Genomic DNA, 16,160 nt, shown 5'->3' with positions numbered 1-16,160 from the left:
TGGTGTTCGGCCAATCAATTGCATCTAAATTGTTCAAAGTGTATGTTTATGACTTTTAATCGTACTACACCTTATCTTGTTAGTTATACAATCGACAATATCCCTTTGCAACGTATACTAACAGTTAAGGATCTAGGCGTTATTTTTGATTCTAAACTCTGTTTCAATCTTCATATAGATACCATTGTTAATGAGGCAAAAGGTGTACTTGGATTCATTAAACGATGGTCTAAAGAGTTTAACGATCCTTTTATAACAAAACTTCTGTACATCTCTCTTGTTCGCCCTATCCTTGAATACTGCTCTTGCATCTGGTCTCCACAGTATATCAACAGCCAGGATCGTATTGAATCTGTTCAGAAGCAATTTCTGCTTTTTGCCTTACGAGGTTTAAATTGGGACCCTAATCTTCGGTTGCCGTCCTACTCCAGCAGACTGCTTCTTCTCAACCTTCCGTCGTTAATCAACCGTAGGACAATTCTCGGTGTTGTCCTTCTACATAAGTTGATTATTGGCGACATCGATTCTCCTTTTCTGCTAGGGCGTCTTCAATTCTCTGTTCCGGCTAGACCAACCAGAAATTATCGCCCCTTATTACTATCTACGTGCACAACTGATTACGCTATGCACAATTCTTTTCGCGTGCTATGTAAAAATTATAATAGTTTGCATCACGTTTTCTCTACCGAACTGTCTCTACCCCTAATAAAATCGTTGCTTTCAGGATACCTTCGGGAAGTCGCTGACCATTCCCAGCTATGAGCAGGGGCATAGCTAGCCGGACAGGCTGAAAAATTTTCCCCCACCGGGTCGGTGATTTCCCATTACTTTTCTCTTTGTCCTATCCACTTAACACTCTTTATCTAACTTACATTGCTTTACTTTATTAACAATTTTCTTACTTTCTTTTTTCCTATTTATTGTATTTTCTTTATTAATTTAGCAAATTAAGATTATTTTTAATTTCACTTGAGATCACTTTTTTCCTACTTACAACCTTCTGCTTAGATGTAGGCTCTAATAGCGTCACTGACAAAATTAGCTGTGAAAAGGGGCACAGCTGGCCGGACTGGCAAATAAAACACCTCCATCGGTCGGTGATGCTATTTAGAAAATTGTATCCTTTAACTAGGCTTTTAGAATATACTTATATTGTACAACCTTTTGAATAATGAGGAAGACACTCGTTTTGTCGACCATTAATAAATAAATATAAAAAAATAAAGAAATTGCACAGTTCAGTTTTTAATTGGAACTTTTGTCAATAAAATACCTTAAATAAATGACACCTTTTTTATGTCAAAATTATTCTGCCGAGCTTGGCAATTCATTTTAAATGAAAACGATATTAAATGCATATTTAACTTATTTAATTCATTATTTGATGAATGCCATCTGCCCGTTTTCCTGTCGCTGTAACATAAATATTTGATGGTAATTCAAATATATGTAAATCAAGAAAATCAGTAAATTTATTATAATTTTAATTCCATGTCCTTTTTTTGGCAATCAATGAATCTTTTTATACTATAATAAATTCATGATTTATACTTGGTAAGGGTATAAATCATATCATAATGCTGGTCAATCATTCGCCACTTGGCAGCTTATGGCCGTTGCCTGATCCTGTCGATTGAACCGTTGGCCAAGAAAAGCCCGATAAAACATTGTGCACTTTTATGTCATTGTTATAATAAGGGGCTTTACTTTTTCGGCTCATCCATAACATCAAAGTTTTTAGAAGGGAGCAGAGCTAACTATGCATAGTTTTGCATATTAATGCTGTGCAAAGTCATCAAAAATCCGAAGCAACAGCAGCTCAGCATCAGAGTCGGGAGCATCGTAAAATATGCGAAAAATCTTTGCAGGCAGCTAAGGTATTATGCAATTTTCTCGACATTTATAAATATGCGCCATATTTGACAGGTGCATTAACGAAGTTTCAGACACGGCCCCCAGACGGGGGGGCAACCGGATAAAAAATGATGTGAGTAGGAAAGCAATTTGCTTGATTATGTAGAACAGTTGACGGACGGGCTGACATAGCGGCAGCCACGCCCACCCCTCAGTTGAGTTTAGAGTGTGTGGCTCGACTCGGGTAAGCCGAACCATGGGTGCAGGCGAAATGGGGCCAAATGAAAGTAGGATGGGCTGCATAAATCGCTGACGCTTGACGCCAAAGCTGATCTGTCGCATAAGTCATGTCAAATTACGAGCATCGGACAGCTGGGGGCAAGGGGCACGAAGTGTAATAGGTGGCACTTCAGTCAGCTGCAAAAGCAATGCTGAAAAATGAATGAAAAATTACATTCAATTAAAGGTATAAGGTAAATGTTTCGATGACATTTTCTGAACTTCGAGCATAAGCAATAAATTAATGAAAATCAAGTCGTAAAGTAATGAAAATCAGTGCAGGACTTAGTACTATTTATGTAAATATATATAATTGAACACACATTGGTATCATATTTTTACTTGATCTGCGACAGTTTGCAATGGCCAAGCATATATTCACCAAGAGAAGAAGGACTCTGGATTCCTTATTTTAAAAAAAAAAATTAAACTTTAAGCTTTAATATATTGCTCTAAATTTAATTTGGGTATAAAATAAGAGGGTATTATTTGTGATATGTGTAACGCAAAGATGGAGACATCTCCGAGCCTATCTATATTCTAAGTAGATCCCCATCAACAGATGATTCCTCCGTTCTGGAAACTTTGCATAAGTCTGTCATTCTGTCGTGCCGAAAATATCCTTATTTTCTCGATATATATATAATGCATTCCAAGTACTTTAACTGGCCCTTTCACCTATTTTGGTTACCAGATTTTTCGATACCTGCGTGCCCATCTCAATGCAATTCAGTTAAAGCGATGAAAGTGAAGTGTAACGCAGTGAAAAGTGAAATAAATGTAATAAGCTACGGATGGCTGGAAACTCACAATGTATATTTTACATCGGTATCACGAATCGATTTGATTTATAACGGCGAAATCGAGTGGCAATGCTGAAAAATGTTTCGTTTCGCGTCATTTAAGCTGTTTTAAACCCAAGACCCGTTTAACTTGATGAAATTTCGAATACAGCTTGTTTATTTGATAAACGCAACTCTAGATTAGATTGAGTTTAAGTTTGAACTTCAATCGTTCTATTTGTACAGTTTAAGCTTTTCATTTATTTATTCTATTATTATTTTTCGCATCCCCTTAGGGCGAACACAACGATTGAAAATTTCTCAGTTTGCGCAGCGCCAAAAGTTAAAGAAAGTGGACAGATGCTAAAAGGCAATCGTTGGCGTTCCAAATGTCTCGACTGGAGTGTCGTGCCATTTAAATGAGCTTGTCAAGTTGGATTTTAGAACATTAATCACATGACACAGCAGAAGGACAGAGGCAGAGACTCTAACTGTGGTTAATGGCGGTCAATGGGCTTGGGCAGGCGTGGCAGTTGCTATTAGCACGGGACGGATAAACAAATTACATTTGGACTTAATGACAGCTAGAAACAATTTTTTGGCTTTCCTCCCGACGTCATCGTCGTTTTAAAGCTAATTATTTTGATGGCCTTCTAAATGTTGATTCCACTTACCTATCATACTCGCGGTTATCCTCATCGCAGCGATTATCCTGCAGCTCGCGCCAGCTCTTGCCGTGCCGGCATGTGGTCACCATAACCATATCACGTCCATTATGCAAATGGAAGAGCGAGTTGCGCGTTTCGGAGCCAATGCCATGAACGTAGCTGCAATGGGATAAAAATTCAAGAAGAAATTTAACAGCTTGACAGAGAAAGAGAAAACATATATAAATAAAAGTATATCTTAAAGTTATCGATGCGGCACATGTACATGATGCTTAGGTCATATTAAGCTGGCAGATTGCGGAACCCATAAAAAGCGGTGTCAAAATCAATTGCAATAAAGCAGCTTCAAATGGGCAGGGCCCAGAAGAGGGTCCACAGGGAGCAGCAACAGCAAAGCTGGTGACGGAGACGAGAGTCGAGCTCAAATCTGCGCTGGGCCGCGAGCAAAGCAATTGAAACAAAAGATGCTTACAACAATGGACAAGCGCACACACACTCTCACATACAAACACACAGACACACACGCATATACATGCACATCTAACGTGTATGGGCCAAAACAAAATGGCAGCTGCTCGAGAAACTAAACAACAACAAGAACAACAACAAGAACAACAACAGCCGCAGCAGCAGTCGAGCAGAAAAAATGCTAAGGCAACGTCAGTCGCCTTAGAAATACTAACACACACGTACACAAACACATATATTCGCATGTATGTGTGTGTGTGTACGTGTGAGCAATTTCCTTCTGCTTGGCTTGCAGTTGAGCAAATTTCATAGACAATGAAGTACGCGCCACAGCAGCAACGAACTGGCCACAGATTGGGCAACGCTGATTTCCGGCTCTGACTGCTGACCAGCAGCAGTAACAGTAGCAGTAGCAGCAGTAGCAGCAGCAGTAACATAGAGACAGAGTTCAGTTTAGTTTGCTGACTGCTTCCTTTTGGGGCTTTTAGTGAGCCAAAGCCATCAGTTATTTGATTTAATCAGCGTGTCATTGAGGTTAGCTATGGATTTGAAATGATACAAATGTGCTTTACTTATTGAAATACCAGAAGGTAAGAGAGCATGCGGCTGGCCTTTCATTCTCGAGCCGAACTCCTTCGTTTGGCATTATTATAGCACAGTTCTGTGGTTATAGCTATGGGCTTCGAATGAACATGTTTGCTTAAAGTCAGGCGAATGCTAAACAAAAGCCAAGAATTTTCGGTTAGTGCGGCTGCCAGAGAAACTTTTGATTTCTTGCAAAATGTATCATACGAGATTTGTAGTAATCTGGAATAATATAGTAGTAATAATCGATTGGAGAATTAAATTTGAATGCGTAATAAAACTTTCAACAAACTTTATTATACTTTTGCTGGAATAAATTATGCATTTTGTGACAGAGATGTGTAGTTAGTTGCAATGAATTGTAATGCGTTATGAATAAATTAGAGTAGCACGAATTTTCAACGGGCGAGCAGATAAAAAGCTAGCCAAAAGCCTCCAATGCTTGGTTACTGTGGCCACTAAACCTGCGTTTTATAGCTTGTAAATGTGTCACAGAGATTTGTATTTATTAAAAATTAATAAGTGAGATTAGGAATTGAATTGAAACAGACTACGCATAATTGTCAATACTTTACGGTAGATAAAAATAAATAAAAGCGGTTGCAATAACACAATCACGCTGTCAATTTATACTGTCAGTTCATTTGCATAAACAAACTGATTGAATGCTCGTAAAACAGAGGCTCAACAGCTCATCATAATCATTCTCAATGGGCTGCTGGTTGGCTCTGTAAGCCCCAATTTAATGGCATAACAATTTATAGGGCATCTGGGATTTCGCGCAATGTAAATTAATTTGGGCCACACCAGCAAGCAAACAGTGCAGATGAGAAGGGGGCACAGTTGCAGTCGCAACAGGGCATGGGAATAGGGGCGGGGCCCTGACGATGACAACATTAATATAAATTAAACGCATAGGCTGACATTACAAGGACCTCATCCGGACACAATGTGGATAAATAACAAATGCTTTTAGCAGCGACAAGAAACGAGCATGGCCTGCTTGAATGTTATTTATGCCCCAACTCCCCACTAAATGGGTCAATTAAACATTGATTGAACCACCGTCGTTCGCCCCAACAATTGAAATAAAAAACTAAAAGCCAGAACTGTCCTCGCCATTGTTCAGCGAGCGTATAAAGTGCAATAACCAGGCGTACATTGAACCAACATTTGGCTCCTATCCACAAGCGTACTCAGCTACACTCGCTGACCACTAATCCAAACATAATCTAAAATAATTGAGTATTGCCCAGCGAGGAGCCTTGCCGGGATGACTGTGCGGCGCTTTTTCAGCGCCACTCTGAATAATTTATGCGCGCATTAAATGCGCTTAAATGTGTGCGTGTATGTGCTTGTATCTATACAGATATATGTATATGTGTGTGTGTGCTGCCAGTAAAACATAGTTTTAGGGTATCCGTTTGCGAATTGAGCATCCTTCGTACTAGAGCTGTCAGACATTTTAATTCTACCCAGAGGAAGCGTTTAATTTAGCATTCAATTCGCTGTTTTTCCTTTAAATATGAAAACCGTTTAAACTATAATAAGAGCGTAGTATTAGTAAGTAGTATACACACATATATTTACGCATTACATGCAGGGATAATACGAGCTGAAATTAGAGACAGGTGAACGGGCCACAAAACAGTTCCGGCGAGCTCGGGCCTCGAAATTAAATTTGAATACGAAATAGATACACGAATATTAAGCAATATCTTGATGTCGCACATAATCTTATATTTATGTTTAACTAACGATACAAATAATTAAAGGTAACGACTCATTTCCACAGGTTCTATTGACCAAAGACTAATAAAAGGGACGCAACTGTTAAACAAAGTTTGGGGGAACTTTCTGACTGCTCCGATAAATGTTATTTTGATAGTGAGAGTATATTAGCAAGAAGTCCAAGATTCTTTTTTGAGCAGCATTTTAAAAAGTAGAAAGCAAACATTTTTTGATAGTTAACATGGCAGAAACTTTCATAATAAAATAGTATTAAAAGTTAAAGTACGGAATGAACTTATCATTCGTCTGCAACTAAATGAAGAAAATTCGAATTTTTATTACATTTACACTGGCAAATAGATTTTATTTATTATTATTATTTTGCTTTCAAGCATGTAATGCAACCCAGTCAGGGAGCCAGCAAATGCCACATAGATGTTGCTGCTGCTTCACAGCATCTTGGCGTCTTGGATTCTTATGACACAAGTTTATGGGCCGCTACTTGCAATGCCTTTACGCGGCGCGCATTGTCCAGTGGGCGGCCATTAGCCCCAAGTTATGCGGCAACTGCAGCGGCAACAGCGTGGCAACAACGATACAACAACTCTGGGCAGCTTATCTATGCAACTTCAAAGCTTTTGTGATGGCGCCAACATGACAGACATGGATATAAAGCTGCAACGCGGCGTATGCGCAATATCTTTGCCTTTATATCTCTGTGTACGTAAGAGCGTTTATGTGTGTGTGTGTGTGTGTGTGTGTGTGTGTGTATGTGTGTGTAGAGTATAAAGCAAAAATTGTGTCGTCAACGGTCGCACAATGCAACAGCTACAGCAGCGCTTCAGGCTTTAAATCAGTAAGGACAACAACAACAACAACAATAACAACAACAACAACAGAAACACCAGCATCAGTTTCGCAGATACGCTGTAAAACAGGTAGTCCTTTTACCTTACAATATATACATAAGTAAATATATTTTAAGTGCAGCATAACAAAAGCAACAGCAGCAACAAAATGGTCCGTAAGCTGTGCAAATAAAACCAGGTAAAACTGCTCTGGTTTACGGTGGCTGGACTAAAAGATACTCTGCATCCAAGCTCAGAACAGCCGTAATAGGCATTTCAACTGTTGACGTTGAACAAGTATATATAATTTATGTATTGAAATTTGGATATTTTTTATACTTTATGGGATGTCAAGGATGTGTGCTTGTAAGGCACACAACTTCACGACTGCAATATGCACATTTGACACAATTAGACATGAATACAGGGTATACAAAATATTTAATGCAAACAAAGGCAAGAAAAAGCAGTCACTTTCGGGATGCCATTGATTGAATACACTTGCAAATATATGACACAAACGAGAAGTTATATTCAGATCTTGAATTGCATTCATTAAAGTTTTTTATGCAAGCAGTATCTGATCATTAATAAAAATCAAATTACAATACCATCTGCAAAAGAATTTCGCGCTTGTTCAACAGAGAAATACACATCTCATCGAAATCTCGTTTAACAATAAAAAATTCAACATAGAAAATTTATCCCTGAAATGGAAGACATATTGATTTATATTGGTTTATTGATAAAGAATTTCAACTAAGCGGCGCTTGACAAAACTATTTAAACAGCCCTCGTGCTGTGAGAGGGTACAGAGTTAAACAGAAACCTGAAATGCAGTTATCATGTCTATTGCATTAGTCGAATGGTCAACAGTTGATGCACTGCCTCTCAGAGCCCATATCATATGCCCATTCGCAATCCCTAATGGATCCGGTCGCATCAATCTGGGTGCATGTTGGCTGCCAATGTTGTCAATGTTATTGTATCTAATGCTTAGCCTGTGTGCCTTTGTGTGCTGTGATTGGCAAGTGAGCTAGTGGGGCAGAATATAAGCCAGAAATGCGATGTTATCAACGTTTTAGATACAATTTGCAGCGCTCCGTTGCGGCTGCTGCTGCTCTGCAAGAGTTGTTGTCCCTATTGTTGCTGCTTTGGGTCGACGTCTACTTGGCTCCCGGCTTACAGGCAAATTTCAGTTCATACAATTTGCAGTTGGCCGCCTGCTTCCAGCCAGCAGCCGACAGCCAACAGCCGCCTTACGCTTGACTAACTGCCAGACTTGAATGCCTGGGCCTGGGCCTGGGCCTGTGCCTGAGTACTGTGCCTGTGCCCTCGCATCGGCATCGGACTCACTCTGAGAGTCTGTTTCTGGCTCCCTGCAGGGTCCATCACTGGGGGAGTGCTTTTCTGCAAGCAACTTGTAACTTGGCGCCCTCTGACTGTGTGCTGTAACTCATTGTTGTTGCGGCTTGTTTGGTTTTATTGTGTTTATATTTGGCTTAAGGCATCAATTTGCTTTTACTTATATACATATCGAGCGCGACGGCTCTCAGTGCCGAGCTGAATGCCAATGGTGAAGCAACAACAGTTGCGTATCGTTATCAGCAAGCCATGCTTGGCAGCAATAATACAAATATGCATTTAGTATATACACACACGCGCACACACACACATGCACACACAGGCACGCCGCACATAAGAGCAAATCCAATGGCAAATGCATCGATTACATAATCCATTTACACAAATGGCATTTTAAATACATTATATTGACAACACAGCGGAATTGACTGCAACCACACGGCGTATGCGCAATATTTGTATCCTCACACAATTGCGATACTTGTTGTTCGATGCTCTTGGCAAATACGCATACACAAACACAAGTTCTCGTGGATTTAAGTGCATTTGCGTGCAAATGAGTTTTCATTGTGCTCTACTTAAACGCTATTTAAACGGTGCTTCAAGGAAAGTTCCCTGCGAAATCCTTGCTAAATATCTGCATGCATGCATATCTGCATATGCATGTATTTTTAAATATTACCTGGACAAAACGGTGGCCAAGTCATTTACTCTGAATCAAGTTATAATTTGTCTATAGAAAATTCATATTTTCCGTACTACCTTGAACCATGATCCTTGAAAGCATGTGATTGTATCTATTGCTGAAATTCTACATGGCTCAAAATGAGCTACGCTGCATAGCAAAAGTCACAAACATTTCCCCATTTAAATCATAAAAATAAAAGTGTATTGTTAGGCATAAATAATGCAAACAATAAAGCAAGTCTCAGCAAAGAGTAAATACTTACAGATTAAAACAATGAATGATGTTTAAATAAATCAAATTGATTTCGATGTGTAAATCCTGCTCAATTGTAAGCAAATTCAGTTTTAATCATGTCGATGGAACAAAAAAAGGCTCTGTTTGGAGTCCATGTCATATTAATACTCATGACACAGTAAGCCCCCATTATGGTGTCCAGATGTCAATGACACACGTTCTTAACGAGCCTTTCTAACGCAATTGCCAAGTGGCGCCACCTATCGCATTTGCAATTCAAACAGTCGTCAAGTGGATGCACAATGTGCAAACAAAAAGCTTGAGCACATAATCATTGCAATCGTCATAGGCATCATGATCATTACGAACGTCATCATCATCATCGTCATTATCATCAACTGATTGCTATCCACAAACGCACGCCATAAAGTCATTTGCACAAAGGCCCTGGACCAGACAGCTCATTCCCTGAATGGCCAGTGCACGTTTGGCTCACCAGATGGCGCTGCCCATCAATTTAATGAAACAATTGCCGATGAGCCGTTAATTAATAAAATGCAACCAAAAAAAGAAATGTATATAAAATAAAAAGCCTCTCATTAATAAATATTAACTCATAATTGAGCACGAATCGGTATTGAAAACGCTGCGGCGGCTGGCTTCTGTCCTGAATGCACGGCGCTGTGATTTAACAAAATTTAATAAAAATTTTAACAATATTTAAGACCTGCACGCCAGGGCGGGTGCAAAAATCAGCCAGCAAGAAACTAAAATGTATACGGAAACAACCAACTAGAGGAAGGAAAAGGCAATAACACAAAAAAAAAAAAAACTATGTACAAGAAAAAAACTATCCACAGCCACAAAACCAGCCAGAAACTAATGGAACTAATTGTTCGACGAAAGGCGGCCACATAAATATGTATAAGGGGCGGCAATTTTCACAGGGGTGGAGGGGGGGGAGGAGAAGAGTAACCATTGTTCAGCCGAAAGTGAAATGCCAATGCCAAGCGCAAGCGCAAGCGAAATGCCGCAACTGCGCTCAGTAATTGGAGCAACTGCAGCCAGCTGCTGAGCTGCTTAGCTGCTCAGCCACATTCCCAGCTCTGAACGTGCGAAGTGTATAAAATCATGTGCTTGGCGCGCAGGCGCCGGCAGTCAAAAGTGGCCATCGACAAGCAACCGACGGCTAGTTACAAGCCAAAGGCTGCGGACAGCTCTATCTGGGAATACCTGAGCACAGCATATAACAACATATCACACTAGCCAACATGAGGAAGCATTACGTAAGAAAGCCAGAAATCAATTCAATGCAAATGCCATTTAAACACGGCTCTGCTACACAGATCTCTGGCAGCTGCTTTTGGCCGCTTATTGTGGCAAGTTTGTTGCTCCTGCTGCAGCTAGCGAGTGGCGAGCAACAGGCGGAGGATCACAGGTAAGTGTAAAACGAATTCAATTAACAATTTGAATCGATGCCAGCTAATGGCATACAATATAGCGACTAGGAAGTGTCTGTTCCAGCTGAATAGCTTTTGTTTAGTGCTCGATTTACTTCTATTTGTGTGAACTCCTAATATATTAATATGTTTTGTATATTAAGAAAACAACATAAATATTTGAAAACACAAATTTTTAGTTCTAGTTCCCAATTGTTTCAAATTAAATGCTCAGTGATTAACTAAGAGTTAATTTGGATGATTACGTTTGATTGATGAGTTGAAACAATACAAACTCTTATATTTATAGAATTCAACGGCGTTTTATGTGGCAGCAAATGGACAACTCGCTAATGGGTGGACTTATGGGTCGAATGTTCGGTGGGGGTCGGGCGATGAGGTCCATGTTCGGTGATTTTGTGCACAGCACAGCCAACTATGGCAAGAGCATGATTGATTTTATGCCCACGGAAACGACGCGCGTTAAGTACATCATCAGAGATCCGCACACAAACAAGCCCGTCAAGATAATCAAGATGCGCGGCTCACAGAAGAAGGTAGTGAAGCTGATAAGGCCACTGCCAAAGCCTGTTGCGACAGAGCCCAGTAAGCTGCAGTACGAGAATCGAATGCGTCAACTGGAGAAAGAGCAGGAGCTAATTGTGGAGGGCAAAGCGCCCACAAGCAGCGATGAGGCGCTCATGGATAAATATTTCAATCCCAGAGCCCGACCCAGCAGCAATGAGATTGTCTCTGGCAAGATTATGGAATACCAAAGCTGGAAGCCCGTCTACAAGTCCAATGAGCAGCCAACCTCGTATGTCACGCTGCGTCCCCAGGCACTGACGCAGCTGCACACGCATATTACCTCCAGTCACGACAATCGCAATATTCACGGCATTCCTGAGCTGCTGCCCAAGCCAGAGAAGCTGGTGGGTCATCGTCCAGAGCTGGAGGAGGAGGAGGATGATTTCGAACAAGTCGAAGATGAAAATGAACTGTCTAAACAGATGGGACATCAATATGAAGTTACTGAGCACACGGGCGAGGCAAGCGGCGAGGTGCAATCCCTGGCGCCCATGGAAGGCGGCTTTGTGCCCTCCAAGCTCTACCACAGCCATCCCAGCAGCCATTACATCAGCAGCAGCAGTAGCAGCAGCAGCAGCAGCGGCAGCAGCAGCAGTCAACCACAGCGTCCTCGCAGTCATGGCACGAGCAGCAGCACAAGCCCAACCAGTACCACAACGACAACTGAAGCGCCCAACTATCCGCCCGCCTATCTCAAAAAGTATCGCGAACGGGAAGCCGCGGCCAGTGCAAAAGCCCACAGCAAATCCAGACCCAAGCAGCACAAGGAACAGATCCTCACAGATAACAGCCAACACTCCAATGTCAGCTTTGCAATGAGCAGCCTACGCGCACGCCTCCAGGAGCAGCAGCGTCAAACCAAGCAGGAGGAGCGCGATGCAGAAATGGAGGCGGCCCTGGTGGAAGCTATGCAAGGCGACAAATGGCCAGCGGAGGTGCAGCACAGCGGCAGCTATCTGACCAGTCCCATTGGACCCAGCGCTGTTGCCTTCGATCAGCCGATGAAGCTGCCCCGCACGGAGTACAAACGGCAGCGGGCAAATGTGCGGCAGCGCGGATCCATCAAGTTTAGCGATAATCCCAGCGAGGAGGTGTAGCCCAGGCCGGCACGAATCTGAGCAGTAACCAAAGCATAGCCAAAGCGTCAGTTAAGCGTTTTAATTGCCTAGTTGTTAACATAGTTTTAAAAGCCTAAGTAAAAGCAAGAGTTAAACACTCTCCATACATGCTTTATTCGTTTTCGAACAAATAATTCCATTCGCAATTCCATTTACTGAGGGGGAAGCTCTAAGTCATTGCACTGCCTGCACGCAATGCTACTTCATCATTGTCTTCGTTATGGCGAATGCATTTTAATTATTGCAAAATGTGTTTCTCAAGTCGTTGGCACTTATCACATTTGCTCATTGCATTTGACAACCAATTTAAAACTTTGAACTGCCTTCAAGCTGACCCAAAAAAAAAAACTACGCAAAAAAAATGTTAAAGTGCACTCGTCGGGTGTGCCCAGCCAAGAGACACCCTATCCAAACGCAGAGCTGCGACTAAATGCATTCTAATTGCCTTCCCTAACAACTGTATTAACAAAATCACATGAGTGTATCCAAAAATTAGATATTCTTGATATTCTTCTAGGTATCCTCGGGTAAAGCTTATCGATTCCTTGATAGCCTAAAGAACTAGATAAAAAAGAGCAGTCAGAAATATCTCTACAAAATGCGCCTGACGCCAAATGTAGGCTCTGCCTGGAGACAACCAAAGCAACTATGAAAATTATTTGTGAACAACCAGCTTTTTCTTGACATAGAAGGAAGCATCTGGCCTCTCTAGCTCAGATCAAAGAATCTTCAGACTGCTTCATTTCATTCGGAAAATCGAGCAAGTCTTGCACACATACAGTTGCGTTCTGTCTCTTTTGTGAGTCTTCCTACATATTATTATTATAATACGCCTTTACTCAGCCCAGCCCGGGATACTTCGCGAAATTTCTCAAAAAAAAATATAAGTTGTAAGACAGAAATGAATAAAATTAAATTGTTGCTCCAACTATAAAGATTTTAATTTTTCTTTATTATTTTGTAAAAACGCATCTCTTTTACCTTGTTGAGCGAAATCGTACTCTCGATCGATGGGTTTCGCAACGCTTATTTCTGCACGGTACATACACTTGCACCAAGTCAATATACCCTGTTTTGAGCGTTTTCAATTGTTGCAGGGTATCAACAGCAACAAAAGTGGGTTAAACCTGCTATAAATTCCAGTGACAAACCAGAACAAAAGACAGCCATAAGACATTGTAAGCTTTAACATTCGCAGAGACAGCCACAAGGGCGCTTCCTCCGTTCGTAAACAAAAAAAAAATGGTAAGAAAGAAATGCAACAAATGCGGTTTTTAATTAAGTACCCAAAGCAACGGCGACAACAACTGAATTAAAAGCCAAACTGGACAACAGAGCGGCAATAGAAAATGCAACTATAGTCAGGGAATAAATGAAAAAATTCAGCAAGAACAAATTAAGTTGCCATAGAATGGCATATTTTCGATGCACTTAAAAGCAAGTCCAGCGAAACCTATATTCTTTTTCAGGAAGGCAGAAAAGTTATTAAATTAGAAAACAATTTATATACACACCACGAATTCTGGTTATCGAAGCTTGGCGAGCTTCAAATGATATTCTAATTAGCACAAAGTTTCTTTCAACGAGCATTAAATAATATTCTAGTTACATCAAAAACATGTGCTACCTTCGCATATCGCTTATCCAGCTTATTAAAATAACTTATTTAAAAACTGTGTTTAACTTTATTTCATTCATAATATTTCACTTTATTTCCCATATCAATTGCGGCGCATGCATTTTCCCATGCAATCAGCCCTAGTACAATAACGATCCCGGCTGCCTCCGCAGCCACGGAAGCGCATTTTCATACAGCTTCGGGAACGCTGGTTGTATTACAATGTTTCGTTCATGGCTCTTTGATTACAGTTACTGATTTTTTGCCAATGTATATAACATTTGGAGGGAAGCATCTTCAACTGTTCTAAATCAGGACGACGAATAAGCAAAGCTTAAAATTTTAGCTTAGAAGAGTGTCTCTTCTAAATTAATAAACAAAAGTCGTTCCTTGTCAATTTTTTGTTTTTTGTTATACATAACCCATCTGTTACAGGGTATTCACCGACGAATCTGCAAAATTGATTGATTCTTTCAAATGATTTCTAATTGTTTCTCTAGTAATGAGTAGTAATGGGAATCTACTTAGGTCCTGCGGCCTTGCCCTAACTTTGTTCAATGGCCCCATTTGCACGTCGAGAACTTCTCCTCTTTAACTGGAGTCATTAAAAGCACGAATTGACTGTAGCAAGCACTTGGCTATGCGAAGCGTCACCAAAAACGCGATTAGGATTGCAGCACCTAACTATGGCAGCAATAACAAATCGCAGGGACACGCCCTAAAACTTTCAAGGACATTATTGGGCACGTGGCTTGATCTGGGGCTGTGGCTGGGGCTAGAGCTAACGCAACCCTACGTAGTACCTGTCCAAATGCCCGCTGGCAGGAAGCGTGCTCACCATATCCCCAGGTTCTCCTGTCCTCGACTCTCATTGTCGAGTGCGGCAAATACAAATTAGAATTTAAATGAACAATGCAGCCAAAGCGGAAGTGTGTGTGTGTGTGTGTGTGTGGGAGAGGCATTGTATGTGTGTTGTGTGTGGTTGTGTGTGTGTAAGTGGGTGACATTGCAAGTACCTCGCGTTAGACAGCAACAACATCAAAAACAACAACAACAACAACAACTGACTGGCAATAATGTCATGCAGTTTGGCGCGTACTTTTCCAGCAATTTTTTCAACTAGTTTCTTCTTCTTTTGCGCTCTTTCGGTTTATTTTGCACAAAAAAAAAAAGTTTGGAGATATTTACACTGTATAACAAACTGGGTCGCTAACTCGACTGCAAAATGTCAAAGGGATAATGGAATTTCGCATAAAAAATTTCTTTAAAGTGCGTTTGAGAACATGAAAAATAAATACAAGAAAGTTAAGAGCGAATCTACGAAAGTGCCCTAGACATAGCTTAAAACATATTGCATATTAAAATAAGCTATAAAATTATTAAATTGAATTAAAACATAAAAGATTCTTCGTGCAGTCTTTTCAATAAAGATATTTTAAGGACAGCTGAAAGCAAACTATGGGTAGTTATGAACAATAAAATTTTTTTAATAGTAAAATTGTTACTCGGTATCTATTTTATGAAAAGCTAATGGAAAGGCTTTTCCCTTTAAATCAAAGTTAAGTGCTTGTTCAATGACTAAATTTAAGTAGCCGCCCGGTTAGAGTATACAAATGCAATTTCAATGCACAACACGGAATGTTGGCGTCGCTAAGCGAATGGCCATGTTGTGTATGGCGGGAATATTTGGGTCCAAGGTACGCTGCTCAATGGCGACTCAATTAAATATTTAAAGGCAGGTAATTGTTGCGTGATAAATGCCGGACGCCTTTTGCTTGCCGCTGTCAATATGAATTTTACCAAAGTGAAATACATTTAATTACAAACGTCAGCCTGTCAAAGGATAGTTAAAAAATTGCGTCTGCTTGCAGTTGGGTCGGGAGCAGGGCCAGAGG

At 40.6% G+C, this 16,160-nt stretch overlaps 3 protein-coding genes across 5 annotated transcripts in view; 2 read left to right on the top strand and 1 right to left on the bottom strand.

Annotated features, from left to right (window-relative positions):
- Positions 1-16,160, top strand: part of HmgD (High mobility group protein D) — an 80,060-nt gene that overhangs the window by 589 nt on the left and 63,311 nt on the right. The gene's annotated exons all lie outside the window — the stretch shown is intronic.
- The window catches only part of ttv (exostosin glycosyltransferase 1 ttv), a 71,372-nt gene that overhangs the window by 38,042 nt on the left and 17,170 nt on the right, over positions 1-16,160 (bottom strand). For both annotated transcript variants that reach the window (XM_015173914.3, XM_002049670.4), the window contains exon 2: positions 3,590-3,742. In XM_015173914.3, coding sequence (XP_015029400.1) covers positions 3,590-3,742 — 153 coding nt within the window. The remainder of the gene's footprint in view (positions 1-3,589; positions 3,743-16,160) is intronic.
- LOC6624748 (uncharacterized) lies at positions 10,667-13,011 on the top strand. Of its 2 annotated transcripts, XM_070210304.1 has the most exons (3): positions 10,667-10,788; positions 10,849-10,940; positions 11,252-13,008. In XM_070210304.1, the coding sequence occupies exons 1-3, from the start codon at positions 10,774-10,776 to the stop codon at positions 12,624-12,626; spliced, it is 1,482 nt and encodes a 493-aa protein (XP_070066405.1). In that variant the 5' UTR covers positions 10,667-10,773; the 3' UTR covers positions 12,627-13,008. The 2 variants fall into 2 exon arrangements, with proteins under 2 accessions (XP_070066405.1, XP_070066404.1); XM_070210303.1 differs by having other exon boundaries at positions 10,670-10,940; positions 11,252-13,011.

Source organism: Drosophila virilis, chromosome 5 (assembly GCF_030788295.1).
Source record: "Drosophila virilis strain 15010-1051.87 chromosome 5, Dvir_AGI_RSII-ME, whole genome shotgun sequence".
Classification (NCBI taxonomy): Eukaryota; Metazoa; Arthropoda; class Insecta; order Diptera; family Drosophilidae; genus Drosophila; species Drosophila virilis.
This window is presented reverse-complemented; position numbering and strand designations above follow the sequence as displayed.

Bases quoted from the DNA above. Each gene is read 5' to 3' on its own strand.
- LOC6624748 (XM_070210303.1), top strand. From the start codon at position 10,774: ATGAGGAAGCATTACGTAAGAAAGCCAGAAATCAATTCAATGCAAATG. The intron at 10,941-11,251 runs GTAAGTGTAAAA...TTATATTTATAG, and splicing joins CAACAGGCGGAGGATCACAG to AATTCAACGGCGTTTTATGT.